This window comes from Canis lupus, chromosome 29 (genome assembly GCF_048164855.1).
Source record: "Canis lupus baileyi chromosome 29, mCanLup2.hap1, whole genome shotgun sequence".
Lineage (NCBI taxonomy): Eukaryota > Metazoa > Chordata > Mammalia > Carnivora > Canidae > Canis > Canis lupus.
This window is the reverse complement of record NC_132866.1, coordinates 28,400,368-28,422,225: the sequence shown is the minus strand read 5'-3', so window position 1 is coordinate 28,422,225 and position 21,858 is coordinate 28,400,368. Positions and strand designations below refer to the sequence as shown.

The following is a 21,858-nucleotide window of genomic DNA, read 5'->3' as shown; positions in this document are numbered from 1 at the left end:
TTTGAGAATTCTATTTTTAATATTTCTTCTATCATCTTCTAAACAAAGGGAAAATAAAACCAAAATAAAGCTTATTTTTCTATGGCAAGGATATAGATTTTGGTTCATGACTTTGTATCTCTTTATATTTTTTTATTTTATTTTATTTATTTATTTATTGAGAGAGAGAGAAAGAGAGAGAGAGAGAGTGGCTGGGACACAGGCAGAGGGAGAAGCAGGCTCCATGCAGGGAACCCGATGTGGGACTCGATCCTGGATCTCCAGGATCACACCCCAGGCTGCAGGCAGCGCTAAACCGCTGCACCACCGGGGCTGCCCTTTGTATCTCTTTAGAATCAGTTGTGATCATGCCCTTAAAATTTCTTTTAAGTGTACAACAATGAATAATTGAAATAATAAATGTAATTAAGAATAATACAGACTATAAATATTAAGGAAGTCTCTTCTCTGTCCCCTATTAAATGTCTGTAATTTCTTTTAAAATACTTTAGCAAATGCAGTGAGTTATTATGCATATATTGGGTAGTATAAGTTATACCCCAGGGGCTGTCATTTTCTTAATTGGGGACTTACAGCCAGGAATGGTTAGCTAGCATTATATCAGAAAGGCCCAATTCCAGATACAGCTATTACAAGGGCTTTAGCTATCTTTTTATGTAATCAACACTAGATGCTCTTCTAAGCAGCATAATGAATGTCAGGCAATGAGCTTTTTTGATGGTGAAATGAGTAATTTGTTAATTTAGCATAATGAGTGTCGAAAGTGGGCTCTTCTGGGTGGAATTAGTGGTATTCAATATATATTGATTGGCTAGAATGTTTCAGAGACATTCCCTGTCTATGCATGAATAAGGTATAAAAATCTAGCAAACTGTGAAGTTCAGAGGAATGCCCAAGATTTGATGCCTAAACAGTCTTGGGTCCAGCCACTGGTATGGAGGATTCTGGCTGTCTGAGGCTCGACTCTGAGGATAGAGAATCCTGCCTTTAGGATGTTGCTCCTTTTGCCTTGAATGAAACTTTCATGTAAGATGTGCTGGGATCAACCTTTAATAATATTAATTATCTCCTTTAAGTTGAGATTTCATCCAGTTTAAACAGACTATAAGTCTGAACTGTAAGATGCCTGTGTGATAATAAGCATCAGTGCGATAAAATGTGGCTGAGCCTTGCTTGTATAGAGGTTGTGGGAGATAGACAGATTTTACCCACCCCTGAGCATTGGTAAGCTACTGCTCTACATTAAAACCAAAACATCAAAAAAAAAGAAAAAGAAAAAATCTGAGTTGTGCATTATCAAATTTGTCTGGGGTAGTTTGCAACACCTGCACCATGAGATATTCTGTAGCATTGTAGGTTTCAGTTCACTTCCGAGATCTGCCTCTGCCATCACTCTTGCCCTGCAACAAGCCTATAGAATGCACCTTGCTAACTTTTCCCTGGATGGAGATGTAGTGAAATGCCTGGGACAGGGACAAGACTAAATGTCAGTTTTATAGTCCTTTTCTTTTCAACCCCATTTCACACCGGTTTGTGAGCTACCAATAACCTCAAACCCAGAAAACACCCCTAACGTAGTTGTATGGGGCAGTGACTTCTGAATGCTGAAAAAGAAGTTACATCTTCCTAGTCCTGGCCTCTAAGTTCACTGTCCCTATGTCCATCATCCTTCCTTCCTCCTGTCTCCACCTTCAATGTCCTTGCCACCCTTACTGGTCTCACTGGCTTACAAACTGGCCTCCTGATCATGTTAGAAAAAAGGTGAGGACATGAAGGCTTCCTTCTCACCCCACTAAGCAGTGGCCACCTACCTGATGTGATGTCATGGTTAATCCCACTAACAGAAATGACAGCCTCTGCAAGGTTATTATGATTCTCATCAAGCACCATTCCCTTGATGCCCTGGTGGACCTGTAGGAAAGTTTGTAGTGCACAGTTATGACCATAAGACATGTGGTCGTTTTTTTGGGAGTCCTCAGAGCCCTTTATCATAGGTTTTTGCATTTGATCTTCACAAAGATTATGGTAAGAGTCCCTTAATTAGCTGGTCTCTCCCCACTCTTGTTCCTGACAATCTCTTCTCAACAGAGCACTCAAAGTGGTACTGTGAAAATCTAAGGCAAATTTTGACACTGGATTTGACTACTCATGCAAGCAAAATTATACAATATTTGTCTTTTTGTGACTGGGTTATTTCTTTTGGCATACTTTCCTCTGAGTTCTTCCACATTGCAACATATCTCAAAATTCCCTTCTTTTCTAAGGTTGAAGAATATTCCATTGTATGTCTATACCACATTTCATTTATCCACTTATCCATCAGTGGACACTTGGGTTGCAACTTGAGTTACTGCTACCTTTCAGCTACTGTGAATAATGCTGCTATTAATATCAGTGCACAAGTATCAGTGCACAGAGAGTATCTCTTTGAGATCCTGGTTTCCATTCTTTTGGATCTATATACAGAAGTGGAGTTGCCGGATCATATAAGGCTATTCTATGTTATATTTTTGAGGAACTACATACAGTTTTTCATAGTGGTTGAACCATCTCACATTCTCAGCAACAATATACAAGGGCTCCAATTCTCCACATGCTTGCCAATGCTTGCTACTGTCTTTTACTGTATTGGAAGCCATCCTAATGAGTATTTGATTTGTATTTCCCTAATGACTGCTTGTTGTAGTCTTTCATTGCCTGTGGCGTTCTCATCTGGGAGCCCTTTTTCCTCTAGAAAGCTTGCATGATTCTCTTTTTCACCTCCTTTAAATCTGCTTAAATGTCATTTTCTCTGTAAGGCCTTCTTCATTGGATTTGCATTTAACATGTTCTAAAACTTACTTTATTATTTTGCTTATTGTATATATCTCCTCACTAAAATATAAGGTCTATATTGGCATATAAGCCTTATATGTTTGCCCATAACCCCCCAATAAATAGTACCCCTTCTGACAGGTAATTGCTTAATAATGTTGAATGAATAAATCTGATTGGTAAAAGCAGCCCAGGTATATGGTATGGAGTCAAAGTAAAAGTCAGAACTGAGTCTCACAAAATTCCTTGCCCATCATGAGAAAACAGTTCTCTTTCCATGACCAGGAAAATTCAAGAATGGGATTTTACCTGTTCTAAGAATTGGATTAGGGCTTCTCGATTACCCAGCCACTCACGCTGTAATTCCTCTTGGCGAGGAAACTTGTTGCAACTCAGTTCCAGCGTGATCTCAAAACAGTTGGTATGGAGATAGTTAAAGTCTTGCATTCCTAAGGGGAAGAGGGCAGTGGCAGATTTGTAGAACCAGCATCCCACCAATGCCCCACCACAACTCTCCATGATCATAATTTCTTTGCTTCCCCCTCCATGACCTTCTATTCTACCTCTAGGTCTCCATTTATTTCTCTCCATAAAATCTTTCCCCAATTCTGTAATGTTCTCTCTTTACAAATTCCCTTTTGTCACCCCCATCCTCTCTTCCTCATTTCATCCCTTAAATTCACTTCTTGACCCTCATAGCATTTCCAAAGTCTGCTTGTTAGTGGTGCCTTGATAATAGACTTGCCAAGTGTGCTGCTTCTAGGGGGACAGATCTTCTCTTTGGATGATGATGTTCTTCAGATCTTGGGGGTTAGAGATAAGATGAATATCTTGCTTTCACATTCCTCCTCCTATCTGAGAAAACAGCACTAACCTGAGAACAGTTAACCCAGAAAAATGGGCCCCTAAGAAAGCAGAAGGCAGCTGGAATTTTCTTCCATCTAAGGCTTGTCTGTTTTTAGCTTCTGAGTTAATGATTTAAAAAATATGTTCCTGATTTATTAGAGTGGTATTTATATCACAAGTGTATTTGGGTTAAAAAGTATTCATCTAATCAACTTTACCTGCTCTAAGCTGATGAGCATAAGTGGCTGCTATAGAATGAGGAAAGTTGGAGAATTGTACCTCTTATGCTGGATCGCTCTCTGCAACAGAATAATCTAGAAGGCTGTGTCTTCCAGCCAATACAAGTTGCTAGGCCTCCTTAGCTTAAGTTTCAGTAGGTATGGGGTAAGATCCACCCCCTACTCCTTGGACCATGCTTTCCCAGATGATGGGAAGGGGGAGGGAGAAACAAGTACAATTTGGAAAAGTAGATTTCATATTTTAAATCGGGGGAAGGACCTATTGGTTTCCTAATGCAAACTAAATAATAATAATAATAATAAAGATGATAAAGTTCAACAAAATCTCCTCACTTTGTGTTTAAGCAAGTTTTCAGCCACAAGATGTCTATCACCTCCCAGTACATGGTGACTCCCTAACCTTCCTCTTCCCTACTCTTCATAAAACCAGCCATCAGCTCAGCTCTTTTTTTTTAAAGCTTTTATTTATTTATTCATGAGACACACACACACACACACAGAGAGAGAGAGAGAGAGGAAGAGAGAGAGAGAGAGAGAGAGAGGCAGAGACAGAGGGAGAAGCAGGCTCCATGCAGGGAGCCTGTCGTGGGACTCGATTCAGGGACTCTAGGATCTCACCCTGGGCCAAAGGCAGGCGCTAAACCACAGAGCCACCCGGGCTGCCCTAGCTCAGCTCTTAACAGTGAGCTTTCTGTTAGTAATCTTTCTGTCCAGGTTATATTTGAAAGGATGGGAGAGATAGCTTCTAAAACCTGATGCCTAAAAGAACCTGACTTTCTGCTTCAGCATTTTTCCTATCTTTAGGTTCCCAATCTACAAAAGTTCATAAACAGTGAACCCCAATGTTGGGGAAGGCCTTCAGTATTGGGGAAGTCTCAAGAAAGAGAGACAGAAACCTCTTGCTGGGGGTTTCTGTTATGCTGTCAATGGTCAATGTCAATGGCAAACTCAGGCTCAAAGGAGAAGGGCAGGCAGGCTACAGAAAGCAAGCACATAGCAGGGAAACTGTTGATGCCCAGGCTAGCTCCTTTGGTCATCTGTTGCTATGTAAGGCATATAGCTCAACGCTACTTAGAAAAGATCCCAATAGGGGTGTCTGGGTGGCTCAGTCAGTTAAGCATCTGCCTTTGGCTCAGGTCATGATCCTGAGGTCCTGGGCTCAAGCCTGAGTCAGGCTTCCCCCTCAGCAGGGAGTCTGCTTCTCCCTCTCCCTCTGCCCCCCCCCCCCGCTTGTACTCTAGCTCTCACTCTCTCAAATGAATAAATAGTCTTTTTTAAAAAGACCCTAATAATTAGGGCACCTGGGCGGCTCAATTGGTTAAGCATCTGACTTCTGATTTTGGCTTAGGTCATGACTTCAGGGTTGTGAGATTAAGCCCTAGGTTGGGCGTCGTGCTCAGTGCAGAGTCTACTTGAGATTCTCTGCCTCTTTCTGCCTCTCACCCTTCCCTGCTAGTGTTCTTTCTCTCTCTCTCTAATAAATAATCTTTAAAAAAAGATCCTAACATTAATAAGCCAGGCATTTCCAAATGCTTTATGTAATTTTTAAATTTAATGTTCACATCAAAATTACGATGCAAGTATTTCCTTCCTTCCTTCCTTCCTTCCTTCCTTCCTTCCTTCCTTCCTTCCTTCCTTCCTTCCTTCCTCCCTTCCTTCCTCCCTTCCTGAGAGCATGGGAGGGAGAGGGAAAAAGAGAGAATCTTACACAGGCTCCAGCATGCAACCCAATGTGGGGCTCAATCTCACAACCTTGAGATCACAACCGAGCCAAAATTAAGAGTCAGATCCTTAACTGACAGAGACACCCAGGCCCTTGCAAGTATTATTATTCTTAAAGCACAGATGAGAAAACAAAGTACAGAGAGGTTAAGTAATTACCCTGAAGCCACATAACTGGTAAATGGGCAAGCTGGGTTTCAACCCAATTTACCCTTACAGTCACAGTCTTAATCATCATTTGACTTCATTATTTCCCTCCTATGCCCTAATCTACTAGGTAAACCACCAGTTTTAAAGGACCACAAGGTGTCCCTACCTTCATTTTAAAGAATCACAAGATGACATTAAATGCCAACTTAAGAGTTCTCCATTTCTCAGATCTCTACTTGAATGCAAAATTCTATGGTATTCCTGTTGTTTTCCTGAGAAAAATGATAATTTAGAAAGAGAGATGAACCCTATTCCACTTCAGCTTGCAGCACTGTTGCACCCAGGACTCTTCTTACCCTTGCTGAGAGAATACCAGGAAGCCCCATTGGTGATGCCATCTGGGAAGTAATCCCCACAGTTCCAACCTTGGTGCATCCATCCATGTGCATAGGAGTATATCTTGGCCAGCTGTAGGTAGAGCAGGTGGAAAATGACCTGAGTATTCCCAACTCATACGGCACTGCTCATACTCAGAAGTAGGGTGACACCACGAAACCTCACTATGTATAAACAACTGATTACTTTAGTGAAAGAAAATACCAGCAGGCATAGGAAGATGGTGTGTGTGAGCACATGCATGTGTGTGTGGGGGGCATGCGTGGAGGACTAGAGTTAGAAGAGCTGTATTCTGATTTTTCCACTATCTTAAGGATAAATTTCTTCAAGTGAAAGTGAGGGGTGACACTAGATGATATATAAACTCCTTTCTACGTATACCATTTTCTAGCTGAGTTTTATGACAGGTGGGATACTCACCACTACAAGAACAAGGACGGCAAGCTTAGTTTTATGAAAGAAAACAAAGGAACAAGATAGGCCTTTGCCATGCAAAGAATTTAAGTAGTCCCTTACCCTAACCCACGGTTTTGCCCTCTGTGGTTTCAGTTACTCATGGTCAACTGTAGTCTGGAAGCAGATGATCCTTCTGACAATATGTCAGAAGGTCAGTAGTAGCCTAACGCTAGGTCACAGTGCCTACGTCATTCACCTCACTTCATCTCACCGTGTAGGCATTTTATCATCTCATATCATCACAAGAAGGGTGAATACAGTACAGTAAGATTTTTTTTAAAAATTTGTTTATTTATTTTGGAGAGAACATGAGAGAGCACAAGCACGCCTACATGTAGGGGGAGGGGCAGATGGAGAGGGAAAGAGAGAATCCTCAGACTAGGGGCTGAGAACAGAAACCAAGAGTCAGATGTTCAATTGACTGAGCCACCTAGGTGCCCCTACAGTAAGATATTTTGAAAGACAGGCCATATTCACATAACCTTTATTATGGTATATTGTTAAAATTGCTCTATTTTATTATTAGTTATTATTACTGTGCCTAATTAATAAATTAAACTTTATCATAGGTATGTATAGAAAAAATTATATATAGGGTCCAGTATTATACACAGGGAGGAGAGGAATATATGCGGAATCTCTTCAATTCTTTTTTTTTAAAAGATTTTATTTATTTATTCATTCATGATAGACATAGAGAGAGAGAGAGGAGGCAGAGACACAGGCAGAGGGAGAAGCAGGCTCCATCCCGGGAGCCCGATGTGGGACTCGATCCCGGGACTCCAGGATCACACCCTGGGCCAAAGGCAGGTGCTGAACCGCTGAGCCACCCAGGGATCCCCTTTAATTCTCTTTCATTACTACTTTACAACAGTGGAAAAAATGAGATTACTGGAGGAAAAAATATAATAATGTATTTGCTTTGCAAAGCAATAACTAGTGTTACTCTATGAAATTCATTAATTGATCAATTAATAATTAATGTTAATTGTTATATTAGCCATACTTGCTAATAATGTATAAACTATAAAATAATCTGTTCTTTTTATTCTCCTGCTGTTTTGAACTATTATGTAAACACTTCTTTTTTTAATTTTATTTATTTATTCATGAGAGACACAGAGAGAGAGAGGCAGAGATACAGGCAGAGGGAGAAGCAGGCTCCATGCAGGGAGCCCAACGTGGGACTTGATTCTGGAACCCCAGGATCACACCCTGAGCCAAAGACAGACGCTCAACCACTGAGCCACCCAGGCGTCCCCCCTATGTAAACATTTCTTTATGTACATAATCTATTTTTCATTAATATATTCATATCACCATAACTATAACTATAATATAGTCATACATTAGACCCCTCAAATACTCTCCTGAGCCCCAGGTGCCTCTGGCCAGACAAGCTGCCATTCTGCATACCTTCTGGAAAAGCTTGTCGTCGGGCGTGGGGCTATTGGCAGTGCGGCGGAACCCTCGGACCCGATGCTCAAGGGACTTGTCATATGGGTAATTGGCCACCACTGCCCCTCCATGGAGATTGGCCGAAAGAACAAAGTTGAAGGAGCGGATCCAATGGATCACAGCCTGGGTCTCAGGTTCCACCTGTGGAGAGATGAGGGCCTGGCAGTGAAGCTGCAACCAGAGGTACCAAATGCCCATATCCAAAAGAGTTTGTCAGGAAGTGGCCTGAGAAGATTGCGTGTCTGAATACAACAAAGAGTATCTTCCTGGATATAAGAAGCATAGAAGGGAAAATTTTGGTCTTCTGCCTGATGGTTTAAAAAAGTTAAGTGGATGGACTCTTTTTCAAAATGAAATCACATTTGAAATCTCAATATACAAAATAGCTAAAAGGAGAGCATTTAGGGCAGTGAGTGGAACTGTTTTGTGTGATACTATAACGGTGGACAAATGCCATGATCCATTCATCAAAACCTATAGAACGTACAACATGAAGAGTGAACATTAATGTAAATTATGGACTTGGGTGATGATGAGTCATTGTAGTTCCTCAACTGTCACAAATTACCACTCTGGTGGGAGAAGTTAATAATGGGAAGCAGGGGGTATGGGGGAACTCTACTTCCCCCTGAGTTTTGCTGTGAATCTAAAAGTGCTCTAAAAAATAAAGTCTATTACCGAGGACTTCTCTCAGCAAGTGCAACTAGCAGCTGCTGAGAAACTCAAAGTTCAAGGTGAAGCTGTTTCAAACAGTCAAGAAAACACACAGATTCCAACCATATAAGAGGAGAGTGAAGAGGAAGAGGTTGATCAAACAGGTATAGAGGTTAAGGACATAGAACCGGTCATATCACAAGCAAATGTGTCAGGAGCAAAGGCAGTCCAAGCCTGAAGAACAGCAGTAATGCTATCACAGAATAAACAATGTAACCATCTGAAAATGGAGGACCTTTTTTTGGGTGTTTCAAAAAGAGTAACTGTAGCTTGGTTTGAAATTTTCTGTTTATATCATTAATAAAATTACGGCTTCTTGTTAGATAAAAATAAATAAAGTCTATTTTAAAAAGGGAGAGAGAGATTGGTTTGAAGAGGGGTAGCATGGTTGGAGAGCCAGAACTCCCTGAACCTCCTTCTTTTTTTTTTAATTTTTATTTATTTATGTATGATAGTCACAGAGAGAGAGAGAGAGGCAGAGACACAGGCAGAGGGAGAAGCAGGCTCCATGCACCAGGAGCCCGATGTGGGATTTGATCCCGGGTCTCCAGGATCATGCCCTGGGCCAAAGGCAGGCGCTAAACTGCTGCGCCACCCAGGGATCCCCCCGAACCTCCTTCTATAGCTAATTGTTGGTGAGCACATAGTTCATCACATGTAGGAGAAATTTCCTTATAGAATACTAGAGTCCTCTGTTGACATTACAATGCACTAGAAAGAATATTGGCTTAGGAGTCAGAAGACCTGGTTTTAATCCTGAGTCCTTCAATTACTTGCTGTGCGAGTTGTAAAACAGGGATGAATATCATTACTGCTTCATGCATTTTCCCCACAGTGTTACAAAAATCAACTGAAACACTGGCTAAGAAAGAATTTTGTACAATTGCAAAGTTCTGTGCAATTGTATAATACCACTTTCACTTTACTATCATGGCCACTAACATCAAACAGCCTGTGCACCATGAGGGGATTTTTGCTAGGAGAGAAAATGGATACAAAGAGTGGAAGATACAGTTCTTACTGCTCTGGACAGATTAACACAGAGCTGAATTAATGCTTCATTCTTGCCTGTTTAATTAATGTGAAGATTGCTAGAAGAAATTCCAGATGGTGATTTACCTGCTTCTGCATGCAAATTTGTCTCCTACCTGACTTTTCCAGTTGTCTGGAAGAGGCAAGTGGTGGTTAGGGCCTCCGTGTTTCTCATTGTAGTAGATGTAGGTGTTAAGATCCGGGAAGTTGCGGTTTAGGTCCACTCCGTTTGCATTGTTCCTGCCAACCAGATACCCAGAACTGTCTGCGCCCTAGTGGGAAAATGAAGAAATGAAAAAGGAAGGTTTCAGGCTGAATCTTATAGTGGAAGAACACTGCATAGTATTTTTGGGCATTAGCTTAATCTATCAAATGATGTAGCATTTTCTTCTTTAATTTATCCAAAGTCCCCATGGCATGGTTCAAGTTTCCCTGTAGACCACATGCTGATGGTAGAGATCCCAGGAGAAGCTCTAACAAGAGTGGAGTATTTCACAGGTGCCTGGGTGGCTTAGTCGGTTAAGTGTCTGCCTTTGGCTCAGGTCATGATCCTGGGGTCCTGGGATTGAGCCCTACATTGGGCTCCTTGCTCAGCAGAGAGTCTGCTACTCCCTCTCCCACTGCTGTTCTCCTGCTTGTGCTCTCTCTCTCTGTCAGAATAAATAAAATAGGGCAGCCCCAGTGGCCCAGCGGTTTAGCGCCACCTTCGGCCCCGGGGTGTGATCCTGGAGAACCGGGATCGAGTCCCATGTCAGGCTCCCTGCATGGAGCCTGTTCCTCCCTCTGCCTGTATCTCTGCCTCTCTCTCTATGCCTCTCATGCATAGATAAATAAAATCTTTAAAAAACAAAACAGATAAAATAAAATATTTTTTAAAAAAGAGCAGGGCATTTCAGGATAATGGGAACCCCTATTTTTTAATATAGCTTTATTGAGATATAATTTACATACCACAAGATTCACCCATTTTAAGTGTACAACTCAATGAATTGTTAGTCCCTGATGACGAAAGTTGTGTGAGCATCAACACAATGTAACTTAGGAAGATTTCTAACACCCTGAAAAGAAATCTATGCCTATCTAGTCATTCCTCATTTTTAGTCTAGCCCTGGGACATCACTTTCTCTCTCCATAGAGTTGCCTTTTATGGCCATGTCAGTAAGAGGGATCATACATTACATATTTGGCCTTTATCACTGGGCATAATGTTTTTGAGGTTCCTCCATGTTGCAGCATGTATCCATACATCATTCCTTTTTATGTCTGATTAATATTCCATTATATGGATTTACTGTATTTCATCTATTCACCAATTAAGAGATGATTATATAGCCCTATATCCTAGAGCCGCTGTAAGTTGTAACAAATTACATACACTAGTTGGTTTATCACAATAGAAATTCATTCTCTCACAGTTCCAGAGGCTAGAAGTCTGAAATCAAGATGTCAGCAGGGTCATATGCTCCAAAAGCTCTAGAGGAGGATTCTTCTTGGTCTCTTCCAGCCTCTGGCGGCTGCTGGCCATTCTTGGCATCCCTCAGCTCTAGATGCATTGCTCCAATTTCTACTCTCATCTTTTAAGGTCTTCTCCCCCCTGTGTGACTCTGTATAGATTTCTTTTTTCTTCTAAGGACACCAGTCATATTTGAGTTAGTCACCCCAATCCAGTATGATTTCACCTCAACTTGAGTGCATATATAAAGACCCGATTTCCTAATAAGGTCACAGCCAGGAGTTCCAGGTAGACATGAATTTTGGGGGGATACTATTCAACCCCACACATGGACATTTGGATTATTTCTACTTTTTGGCTATTGTGAATAATGTTGCTATGAGCATTCACATACACGTCTTTGTATGGATGTATGTTTTAATTTCTCCTAGGTAGATACCTATTAGAGGAACTGCTGGTTATAATTTAAGTCTATATTTAACTTTTTCAGCAAAGCAGATACACCACGGAAACCACCCCAACCCCTTTATTTTTTAAATTTAGGGTCCTTGTTTATTTTTCTTCTCTGCTGTATCAACTTCCTGGGTCTTCTTCCTCTGCTCACACTTCAAATTGTATCATTTATTTGGTCATGTATTCACTCATTCATTCATCCTTTTAGCCAATCAACATTTATTTAAGCCCATCTCTACTCGAAACCCTCTGAAGGCACTAGAAAAAGAGATGATGAGACGTTATACCAGCCTTCTAGAAATTCATAATATATATGGGGAGATATATATATATATATATATATATATATATATATATATAATTAAAATACATAAAGCAGTAGAATAGAGATTGTTCAAAGGCCCTCACAAAACTAAAATTTCATTTAATACTTTGTATAGCATTGGAGAAGGGGAATAGTGTCCACTGGAGCCCTGTAGACTGAGAGAGTAGAGCTCAAATTGGTGGTAGCTCCTGGAAGTGGGGTGACTGGATGGATGTTGGGCAGCTAAAAAGTCACAGATGTACCCCCACATTCATATCTTTAAAAAATATTTATTGTTCTTAGATTTCTCTATTTCTCATGGCATTCTGCTCATATTTGATTACTTGCTGTGTGAGTTGTAAAACAGGGATGAATATCATTACTGCTTCATGCATTTTCCCCACAGTGTTACAAAAATCAACTGAAACACTGGCTAAGAAAGAATTTTGTACAATTGCAAAGTTCTGTGCAATTGTATAATACCACTTTATATCTCATTGAGAACATAATATTTATTTAAGTTACCTTAAGTTCCCTATATTAATTCTGTTTTGAGGGAAAACATTTATATAATTTTTCAACTGGGAATTTGGTTGTTCGTTTCTATAAGATAATGATTTTATTACATTTCCAGGAGTTTTTCACTACTTGCTTATTCAAATCAATGTAGCTCATAATTGTCCATATTAACAGCTATGTTAATTTACTTATCAGTTGATTTACCACTCACACCAGGTCATTAGGTTGGCAGGTCAGGAGTTTCCTTAATAGAAAGTGCCCATAAACAGGGTAGGTGGTATACTGGTTTCCTATTCCCTCTGTAACAAATTACCACATACTTAGTCGCTTAAAACAACACAAGCTCATTACCTTATAGTTTTGGAGGTCAGAAGACTGAAATGGGTTTCACAAGACTAAAATAAAGGTGTCAACAGGGCTGTGTTCCTTCTGAGGTCTCTAAGGGAACCCATCTCCTGATTTTTCCAGCTTCTAGAGGCCACCCACATTCCTTGGCTCATCATGGTCCCTTCTTTCCTCTTCAAGACCAGAAGTATGACATCCTCAGATCTCTCTGTGACCTTCTGCTTTCCTTTTTCACATTTAAAGGACCCCTGCGATTGATTACACTTGACCCATCCAAACAGTCCAGGATATTATGAAGTCAGATGATTAGCAACCCTAATTCCATCTGCAACCGTAATTCTCCCTTGCCATGTAACATAACATATGCACAGGTTCTAGGGACTGAGATTTGGAAATTGTTCATGGGGTGGGAAAAGGGGAAATTATTCTATTTTACCTACAGGTAGCATTAAAGTTTGGTGGCCAGGCAGGTCTTCCCTGTGAAGCCATGCAGACAGGTTTCCTCTGAGTATGGCAGGTAGCTCTGAGAGTTTGAGAACCTGATGGGTCCTCTCTTGGGCTCAGGTTCAAGAGTTGCTCCTTCTGAACAAGTATACAGCTGAGCAAGGTGACTGGCTCCCCCGAGATGGCTCTAGGATTTAGAAGGCTGTCCATGATTTTCCCCACTTTCTCCCACCCCACCTCATTCCACAAAAGATGTGAACAAGTTTGATGTTCTCCAGTTTGCCCAATGGGATATTGGGAAAGGCCAATAGAAGGAAAGCAGCCAGGCTGTAGGTATCCCCCCACATATCTTTCAAATATTCCTGCTACTTTGGAAACTCAAGTCTCAAGACGTTAATGCCTCTATTCCAATTTAAAAATGTTTATTTGAGATAGTCTTGCAATTTTTTTTCATTTTTAAGACTAGATTTCACTACATTACTTTTTTATTTTTTATTTTTTTATTTTTATTTATTTATTTTTTTTTTACATTACTTTTTTAAAAATGTATTTTGTTGTGGTAAGAACACTCAAGATGAGATCTACCCTCTTAACAAAACTTTAAATGTACAATACAGTATTTTTGACTATATGTACAATGTTGTACAGCTGGTCTCCAGAACTTATCTAGCCTACTCATCCAAAACTTCATATACCTTCATTAGTAACTGCCCATTTCCCCTCCTCCCAGTCACTGTCAACTTCCCTCCATTCCCTGATTCCATGAATATGACCACTCTGTCCCATACAAGTGGAACCATGCAATACCTGTCCTTTTGGTCCATCCCATTTTAAACCTACTCGAGGATAGAGCTGGGGAGGTAAGTTGAGGCAGAGGAGGTATGGAGCCAAGATGTTGAATGAAACACAAATTCGACCCTTGTAATCTACAGCTTCTGGCCAAAACAACTCAACAAATGAGAAAAGAAAGCTTTGTTCCCCCACTGGCAAATCAGAAAGGTGCACATTAACGACACTGCAGTGGGAAAACTGGAGAACAGCTTTTAAAGGAACATATCCATTGTGTAAGGCAGGTGCCTGGCTTCACCCTGGAAAAATTCTAATTTAGCAGATTGGGTGGGTGGGGGACCTAGGAATATGTATTTTAAAAAATCTTCATCTGTGATTCTGATGCACAGTCACAAAAACGTCACACTGACATTTTGAATTTATGTCAGAAAATAAAATAAAAGCCCATATACCCCTGCACAATGTAATTCTAAAATTATTAAAAAGCTGACTACTATACAAGTAGAGGAAAAAGCCATACAGAAATATAGTATTCGCTTAGCAAAGTATACAAATGTCCAATCACTATGTTGTACACCAGAAACTAATATGGTATGTCAATACCTCAGTAAAAAATAGAAATATAACCCAAAGCATGAAGAATCTAGAATTAGCCCCCGATGGTGCAATTCTGGAACAAGCAGGTTCTATTCCCCCCTCCCCCCAAATGCAAATGGAAGTGTAGTGTGGGAGGGAGAAGAGTATTTAGGGTTTGAAGCTAAAAATTGAGGCAAGAGCCCTTCACACCAGTTATTTCCCAGTTTATGAAGCGCTGTCCCTGATACTGCCTCAACTGATCCTCACAATAAAACTGGGAAGTCAGCTGGAAAGGTGTTGAGGGAACGAAGCTCAGGGGGAGCCCACATTCACTGCCTAAGCTGCCACTGGGCTGAACCCCAGTCTCGGCGCCGTGTTGTAGTTCCACCGGCTTTTTCTCTGTTCCACACGGCGGCGTTGACAGCGGGACCTAGAGGACTCATCAGAGGGCTCTGCTGTGCACAGGGCCTCCCCGCCTGGGGGCTCAGTACCTGCGCCACGGCCACCTCGTAGCCGTCAGGGTTCATGGATGGCAGGATGTGCACGCGCGTGCCCTCCACCAGCCGCACGATGCGCTGGTTCCCATTCCGGAACTCCTCGCACAGGAACTCTGCCAGCTGTAGCAGCAACTCACGGCCCAGCACCTCGTTGCCGTGCATGTTCCCCACGTACTTGACCTCCGGTTCCACTGCAAGTGCGAGAACACGCACAAAGAGAGAAGATGGGGGAAGGCTTGCAAGTGCCAAGGATTCCTAACCTTGCAGAGGGACCTTTTCCCTCTTTTTCCGTAATGAAAAAATGAAAATTTACGTTTCCATTGGGTCTTTTCCAGTGATCCCTGAGGCCCTTTTGAACAAATTACAATTGTGAATCTACAGAAATTCATGCCATTGAACTACTGTGTTCATTACTCAGTCTTCACAGAAAATCCATGAAGAAGGCAGTATTAGCCTCAGAAGAAGGGAGGTACAGAGGCAGTTGCATAATTTCTTGGAGGTCATCTCGTTAGTAAGATGGAAGTGGAAGCCCAGGTGGCATTTGTGGTAGCTTGATGTTTCTCAGAAACAAATCTTTTGGGGATCCCTGGGTGGCGCAGCGGTTTGGCGCCTGCCTTTGGCCCAGGGCGCGATCCTGGAGACTCGGGATCGAATCCCATGTCGGGCTCCCGGTGCATGGAACCTGCTTCTCCCTCTGCCTATGTCTCTGCCTCTCTCTCTCTCTGTGTGACTATCATAAATAATAAATAAAATTAAAAAAAAAAGAAACAAATCTTTTCAGGGTAAAAGTGGTGTTTTCCCAAGACCTGCTTGTATAAAGTCTAGGTTATGGAATAACAGTTCCTAATCATCCCAGTTGAAAACTTAATTTTCCTGGTACTAAGGAAACTAAAATATATCTGAGAATGCCATGTCTGGAGGCACAGAGTAGGAAGGAATCTACCTATGTCTTCTCTTTGGCTATACTAACTGTTCGATTAAAGTAAGAACTGAGGGCATAGAAAGAGCCTCTAGAACCACTTAAGGAAAATCATTCTTGACTCTTTTTAAAAGGGAGAAAAGCTCTTGTCACTTGATTTCTCCTCTACCTTACACTCTCCTGCCTCCATGATTTTTCTGATTCTGTACCTCTTCATCTCCACATTTCCAAATCCTCCTCACTATCTTTCTAGGCTCAATGCAAATGTCACTCTGAGAAGGCATTTTGGGTTCTTCCTGCTAGGAGCAAACTCGCTATTGAACTTTCCTTTAGTACTTAACATTTTCTACTCTGAATTTTACCTAATTTTGCCCATGTTCCATTTCCTTACTAGACCTGGCCTTTGCAATGTATGCACATTTTAATTTTCCTTAGGATGCAATCCACTGTATTTATCTTAGTATATCTATAGCAGCTTTTCCCAAAGGAATGTCTATAACCCACAAGGATTGTGTAGTGAATTTTCTATAATGTATATTTTTAGATCTTAGAGTATTTCTTTAATCTTAGATTATATCTTTCTTACTTTCCTTGGTGTTAAAATATCCCTTCTTTTAGGAAAGGATGGTAATAGCAGATAGCAGATAGTATTCTTCAACATCCTTGTTCAGCAAAATAAAATCTGGAAAACCTTTGTTGGTCCCCTCCAATTTTTCTTATTTATTAAAAATTTCCTTGTTAGACAAACCATTAGATACTCCTAACTCTGGGAAACAAACAAAGGGTTGCAGAGGGGAGGTGGTTGGGGGAAAGTGTAACCAGGTGATGGGCATTAAGGGAGGGCATATGATGAGATGAGCACTGGGTGTTATATGTTGGAAAATTGAATTTAAATAAAATTTATAAAAAATTTTAAACTTAAGTGAAATCCAAAAGTCTGGGAACCACTGCCTTATAGAACCTAGCATAATGTCTTGCACTTAAAGGTGCTCAATATAAAACTCTTTGTCTCCACTTTCTATTCATCCAGAATAAAACCACTTCTTATAACAAACCCTGCTATCATTTTGGTTCAAGCCCCATATTCTGACACTTCGTTGTTACAGTAAATCTCTTTGCCGAACCCCTTGCATATGCCCCACCCCTTAAGTCTATTCTCCTGTCACTGGTGTCAGCAAGCTTTTTCTGTGAAGGGTCAGATGGTAAATACTTTGGTATTGTGGGCTACATTATTTCTGTCGTAGCTACTTGACTCTTCCAGCAACGGCAGACATAGTCAATACAAAAACAAATGTGCAGGGGTGCCTGGCTGGCCCAGTGCATTTGATTCTTGATCTGGGGATGAACCTGAGCTCCATCTCGGCTGTAGAATTTACTTAAAAAAAAAAAGAAAATGGGCATGGCTGTGTTTCAGTGAAACTTACTTACTTCAACTGGGGACTGGGCCTTAGGCATAGTTTGCTGATTCCTGTCTGAGTGGTCTTTTACAAATTTATCCCTATTCTGAGTGCTCTTTTAAAAATTCTAAGTCGGGTCATGTCATTCTTCTGCCTAAAACCTTCCAGTGTTTGGGACGCCTGGGTGGCTCAGTGGTTGAGTGTTTGCCTTCGGCTCAGGGTATGATTCTAGGATCCGGTCCCACATCAGGCTCCCCTGAGGGAGACTGTTTCTCCCTCTGCCTATGTCTCTGCCTTGCTTTGTCTCTCATGAATAAATAAATATAGTCTAAAAAAACAAAACAAAACAAAAACTTCCAGTGGCTTCTCGCTTCACTCTAAAAGCCAGAATCTTTACAAAGGCTTAGAAGGCACCACATGATCTCCTGCCCAGTATCCCTATCACCAACCATACTGCTCTGACCTTGCTTTCCCATTGTTCATTCTGCTGGAGCCACAGAGGCCTCCTTGCTATTCCTCACACATGCCAAGCATGCTCCTGCTTTTCCCTCTGTCTACAAACATTTTCCTCCCCAGTTACAGTATGGCATGCTCCATCACATGCTCAAAAACCACCTCAAAGGAGGTTTTTCCTAAACAGCAATGATCCCCCCACCCCACTTTGGCATTTGCTATCTCTCTTTTATTTTATTTTATTTTATGTTTTGATATTTTAGTTATTTATTCATGACAGACACAGAGAGAGAGGCAGAGACACAGGCAGAGGGAGAAGCAGGCTCCATGCAGGGAGTCCGACATGGGACTCGATCCCGGGTCTCCAGGATCACACCCTGGGCCGAAAGTGGCGCTAAACCACTGGGCCACCGGGGCTGCCCTGCTATCTCTCTTTTAAAGGCTATTTTTCCCTATAGCATCTTTTTTTTTTTAATCTGATTCAACATGTATTACTTAGCCAGTCTTAGACCACTAGAATTAAGGCCCCTGAGGGAGGGATCTTTCTTTTATTCTCTGTTGTATATTCAGAGTCTACAAAAGTGCTTGCAGATAGTAGATTTTGTGGAATCAGTAATATTTGTGGAATGAATAATGAATGTGTGAATGGATGAACAGCTAAGTTATAGGGCATCAGAGAAGAGAAGTCAGTCATGACTAGAATAGTATGAGAAAGCTCCAAGGAGGACTTAAATGCTAGGCAGTGGAAAGGAGCATGGGAGCGAGGGGCTAACCTATAGTGTTCACTAGCACTCACAAGACTGCAATGAACACACAGTCCCAAAAGCACGGTGCTTTCTATGCAAGTGTGGCTTCAGAGCAAAGTCCTTATTCTCATTTAATGGCATAGATTTCCTTGAGCCAGTGCCACTCCACCCTCCCATCCCCACTGGCTATGTAACATTTTGAAGCTGTCAGAGGCAAGATCCACTGGGTGCGAGGTGGTCACTGAAGGATTGTAAGCAGGGGAATGAGAGGATTATTATGAATATTTGGGAAAAGTATTCTGGCATCTGTGTGCTAAATGGAAGGTTTAGAGAGTGGTGGTAGGTAGAAGTTAGAAGAGACAAGAGCCTAGTGCAATGTTTTAGGCATGTTGTGATGGTGTTTGGCTAGTGTGACAGATGTGGAAGGGGAAAGGAAGAAAGAGATATGAAGCTAACAGGGTGAAGGAGGAACTGATATAATTTGGATGTCACAATTGCTGTAAGTAAAGAAGTGAGAAATTAGAAGCAACTGAAATGTCTATCAATCAATAAAGTTATATACAACCATGCAATGGAATATTATGCAGCTAAAGAATATATAGATATATATTTACAGACACAGATGCTATTTATAAAAGACTAAGAAATGAGAAAAGTAGTTCTAGTATGATTCAATTTAAAAAAATATGTGAGGGGTTGTTAAACATGCATACAAAAATGTCTGGAAGGATATGCATCAATATGTTTAACAATGATTATCTCTGAGTGGTGGGATTATGGGTGAATTTTGTTCTTGTTTCTTTATCTAATTTCTATTTTAATCTAAACACAGATTGCTTTTATAATAGAAACAAACAAAACGTAATCCAATGAATAAAACTAATACCCAAGACCTCAGGCTTTTTCCAGGATCCCATATACTATCACACTGTCATTCCGCAAAACATATCCCTAAACCCTTCCAGGTTTCCTGGCAGAACGAGAAGAGCTAATTATTTCTGCTTGTGTCTCCTGAAGCACTGGATAAAAATAGCATAACAGCATGGAAGGAAGAAGAGTAATGGGAGGGAAAGCAGGAGATAGGGTGGGAGTAGGGAAGAAGACTCACCTTTTACCATCAAGGTCTCGAGCAAACAGAACCTCTAAAGGAACAACAGACTACAGCCCGAATTGAGGTTGCAGCTTCCCAGAAGCAGGGGCAGTATGAGGGCTAAGCAGGGAGATACTTAGCACAGCTGGAGGAAGAGGTGACACTTTAGAGGTGGAAGGGTCCATGGACTTCCCCAGAAGCCACCCCAATTACTGGATTTGTAAGGGAAGGGTCCTGCCCCCATACACTCTAAGAACTGCTCAGGGCTTACAGGGTTCGTGGATGCCAGGGTAGTCGCTGAATTCCAGCACGTAGAGGTGTCTCCCCTTCACACTGCGCCCGATGCTGTAAACCCGCGTGATGTACGGGCATTCGTTGTGCACCTTGTACAGCGTCCGCACAAGGTCATCATAACGGTGGTGGCGAAAGGTCACTGGAGCGACCAACTTGAAGAGAAGGAGGAGGTGGAAGGAGACCAAGAGCAGGCCTGACATCTTGCTAGGCTTTTTCAAAGAAACCCACTAAAATGGGCTCCACCTCTCCCAACAACTAGTCAAAATCTAAGGGCCAAGAACCAGGTCTTCCTAGTTTCCTGCCAGTGAACAGCAGTGTGACAGATCCTGACAAGAAAGTTCAGAATTGTCCCGTTCAAAGCTGGAAATTATGTAGCTCTGGAATAGCCACTCATCTCCCCTCCCCCATCACTACTTCTAATCTGGGGAAACCTTTTGAAAGGTTTTTGTACTCCCCCAGAATGGGTAGTTTCACTGATTCTGGCTTACTGATTAACTGGACTGTAAACAGGCTTCAATAAATAGTTGCTTATAACCCTTTGGTTCCCAGAGAATTTTGAGAAACTTGGCCTGTGCTTATTCCCTACATTACAATTTGAGATGTATTAGTTAGGATTCTGTCTGTTTCAATCAATCCCACACACTGCTGCCAGATTCTTTCTGAAGCACACCTCTGTCTTGTCTCCTTTCCCCTCAAACATCTTTCAACAGATATCATTGGGAAAATGAAAAGATGAGCCACAGGCTGGGAGAAAACAATTAAAATTCATAAATATGATACTATATCCAGAACATGTCAAGAACTCTTACAACACAATAATAAAACAAACAACCCAATTCAAAAGTGGGCAAAAGATTTGAATAGACATTTCACCAAAGTAGATCTATGAAGAGCTTATAATAAAGCACCTCTTAAATATGGTCACCATTATTGGTCTTAAGGAAATACAACATAAAACCATAATGATATATTACTTCATACCCACTAGAATGGCCATAGTCAAAAAGTCACAATAACAAGTGTTGGTGAGAATAGGGAGAAACTGGAACCCTCCAATGGGAAAATAAATATTATAGACACTATGGAAAATAGTTATGTAGCTTCCTAAAATGTTAAGTATATACTTACTACATGACCCAGTAATTTCACCCCTATGTATCTACCCAAGAAAATGAAAACATACATCCACACAAAAATTTGTATGTGAATGTTCATAGCAGTATTATTCAAAGTAGAAATTAGATTGTACAAGTTTGTAAATATATTGATTTACAGCTTCATTGAATTGTATATTTAAAGGAGGGAAATTTTTTGGTATACAAATTATATCTCAATAAAGCTGCTTTTAAAAAAAGAAATAAAAATAATGACGTAAGACCCTCCCTCCAAAGTTAACTATAAATTTACCAAATAGGCAAAAAGTCCACTCTGGGTACCTATCCAAGAGAACAAAGACTTGCACATGAGAATGTTTATAGCAGTCTTATTCATAATAGCCAAAAGATAGAAACTACCCAAAAGATAGAAACTACCAAATATCTATCTACCCATAGATAAATCAAATGTGGTATATCCATATGATTGAACGCTGTAGCATGCATGGATGGACTCTAAAAACACTACGCTAAGTGAAAGAAACCAACATGAAAAACCACATATTATATGATTCTGTTTATATGAAATGTCCTGCAAAAGTAAACGTACAAAGACAGAAAGCAAACGCATGAGGCATCTGGTTGGAATGATGAGGAT

The 21,858-nt window shown here is 40.9% G+C and overlaps 1 protein-coding gene across 3 annotated transcripts in view; it reads right to left on the bottom strand.

Moving 5' to 3' along the window:
* The window catches only part of CPN1 (carboxypeptidase N subunit 1), a 33,703-nt gene that overhangs the window by 5,828 nt on the left and 6,017 nt on the right, over nt 1-21,858 (bottom strand). Inside the window, exons 1-8 of one of the 3 annotated variants that reach the window (XM_072805710.1) lie at nt 20,084-20,242; nt 19,831-19,957; nt 15,202-15,398; nt 9,944-10,099; nt 8,040-8,222; nt 6,128-6,239; nt 3,124-3,263; nt 1,812-1,911 (exon numbers count right to left, since the gene is read on the bottom strand). In XM_072805710.1, coding sequence (XP_072661811.1) covers nt 1,812-1,911; nt 3,124-3,263; nt 6,128-6,239; nt 8,040-8,222; nt 9,944-10,099; nt 15,202-15,398; nt 19,831-19,840 — 898 coding nt within the window. In that variant the 5' untranslated portion in view covers nt 19,841-19,957; nt 20,084-20,242. Of the gene's footprint in view, nt 1-1,811; nt 1,912-3,123; nt 3,264-6,127; nt 6,240-8,039; nt 8,223-9,943; nt 10,100-15,201; nt 15,399-19,830; nt 19,958-20,083; nt 20,600-21,858 lie in introns of those variants that run through there. The other 2 variants (XM_072805708.1, XM_072805709.1) reach the window with 2 other exon arrangements.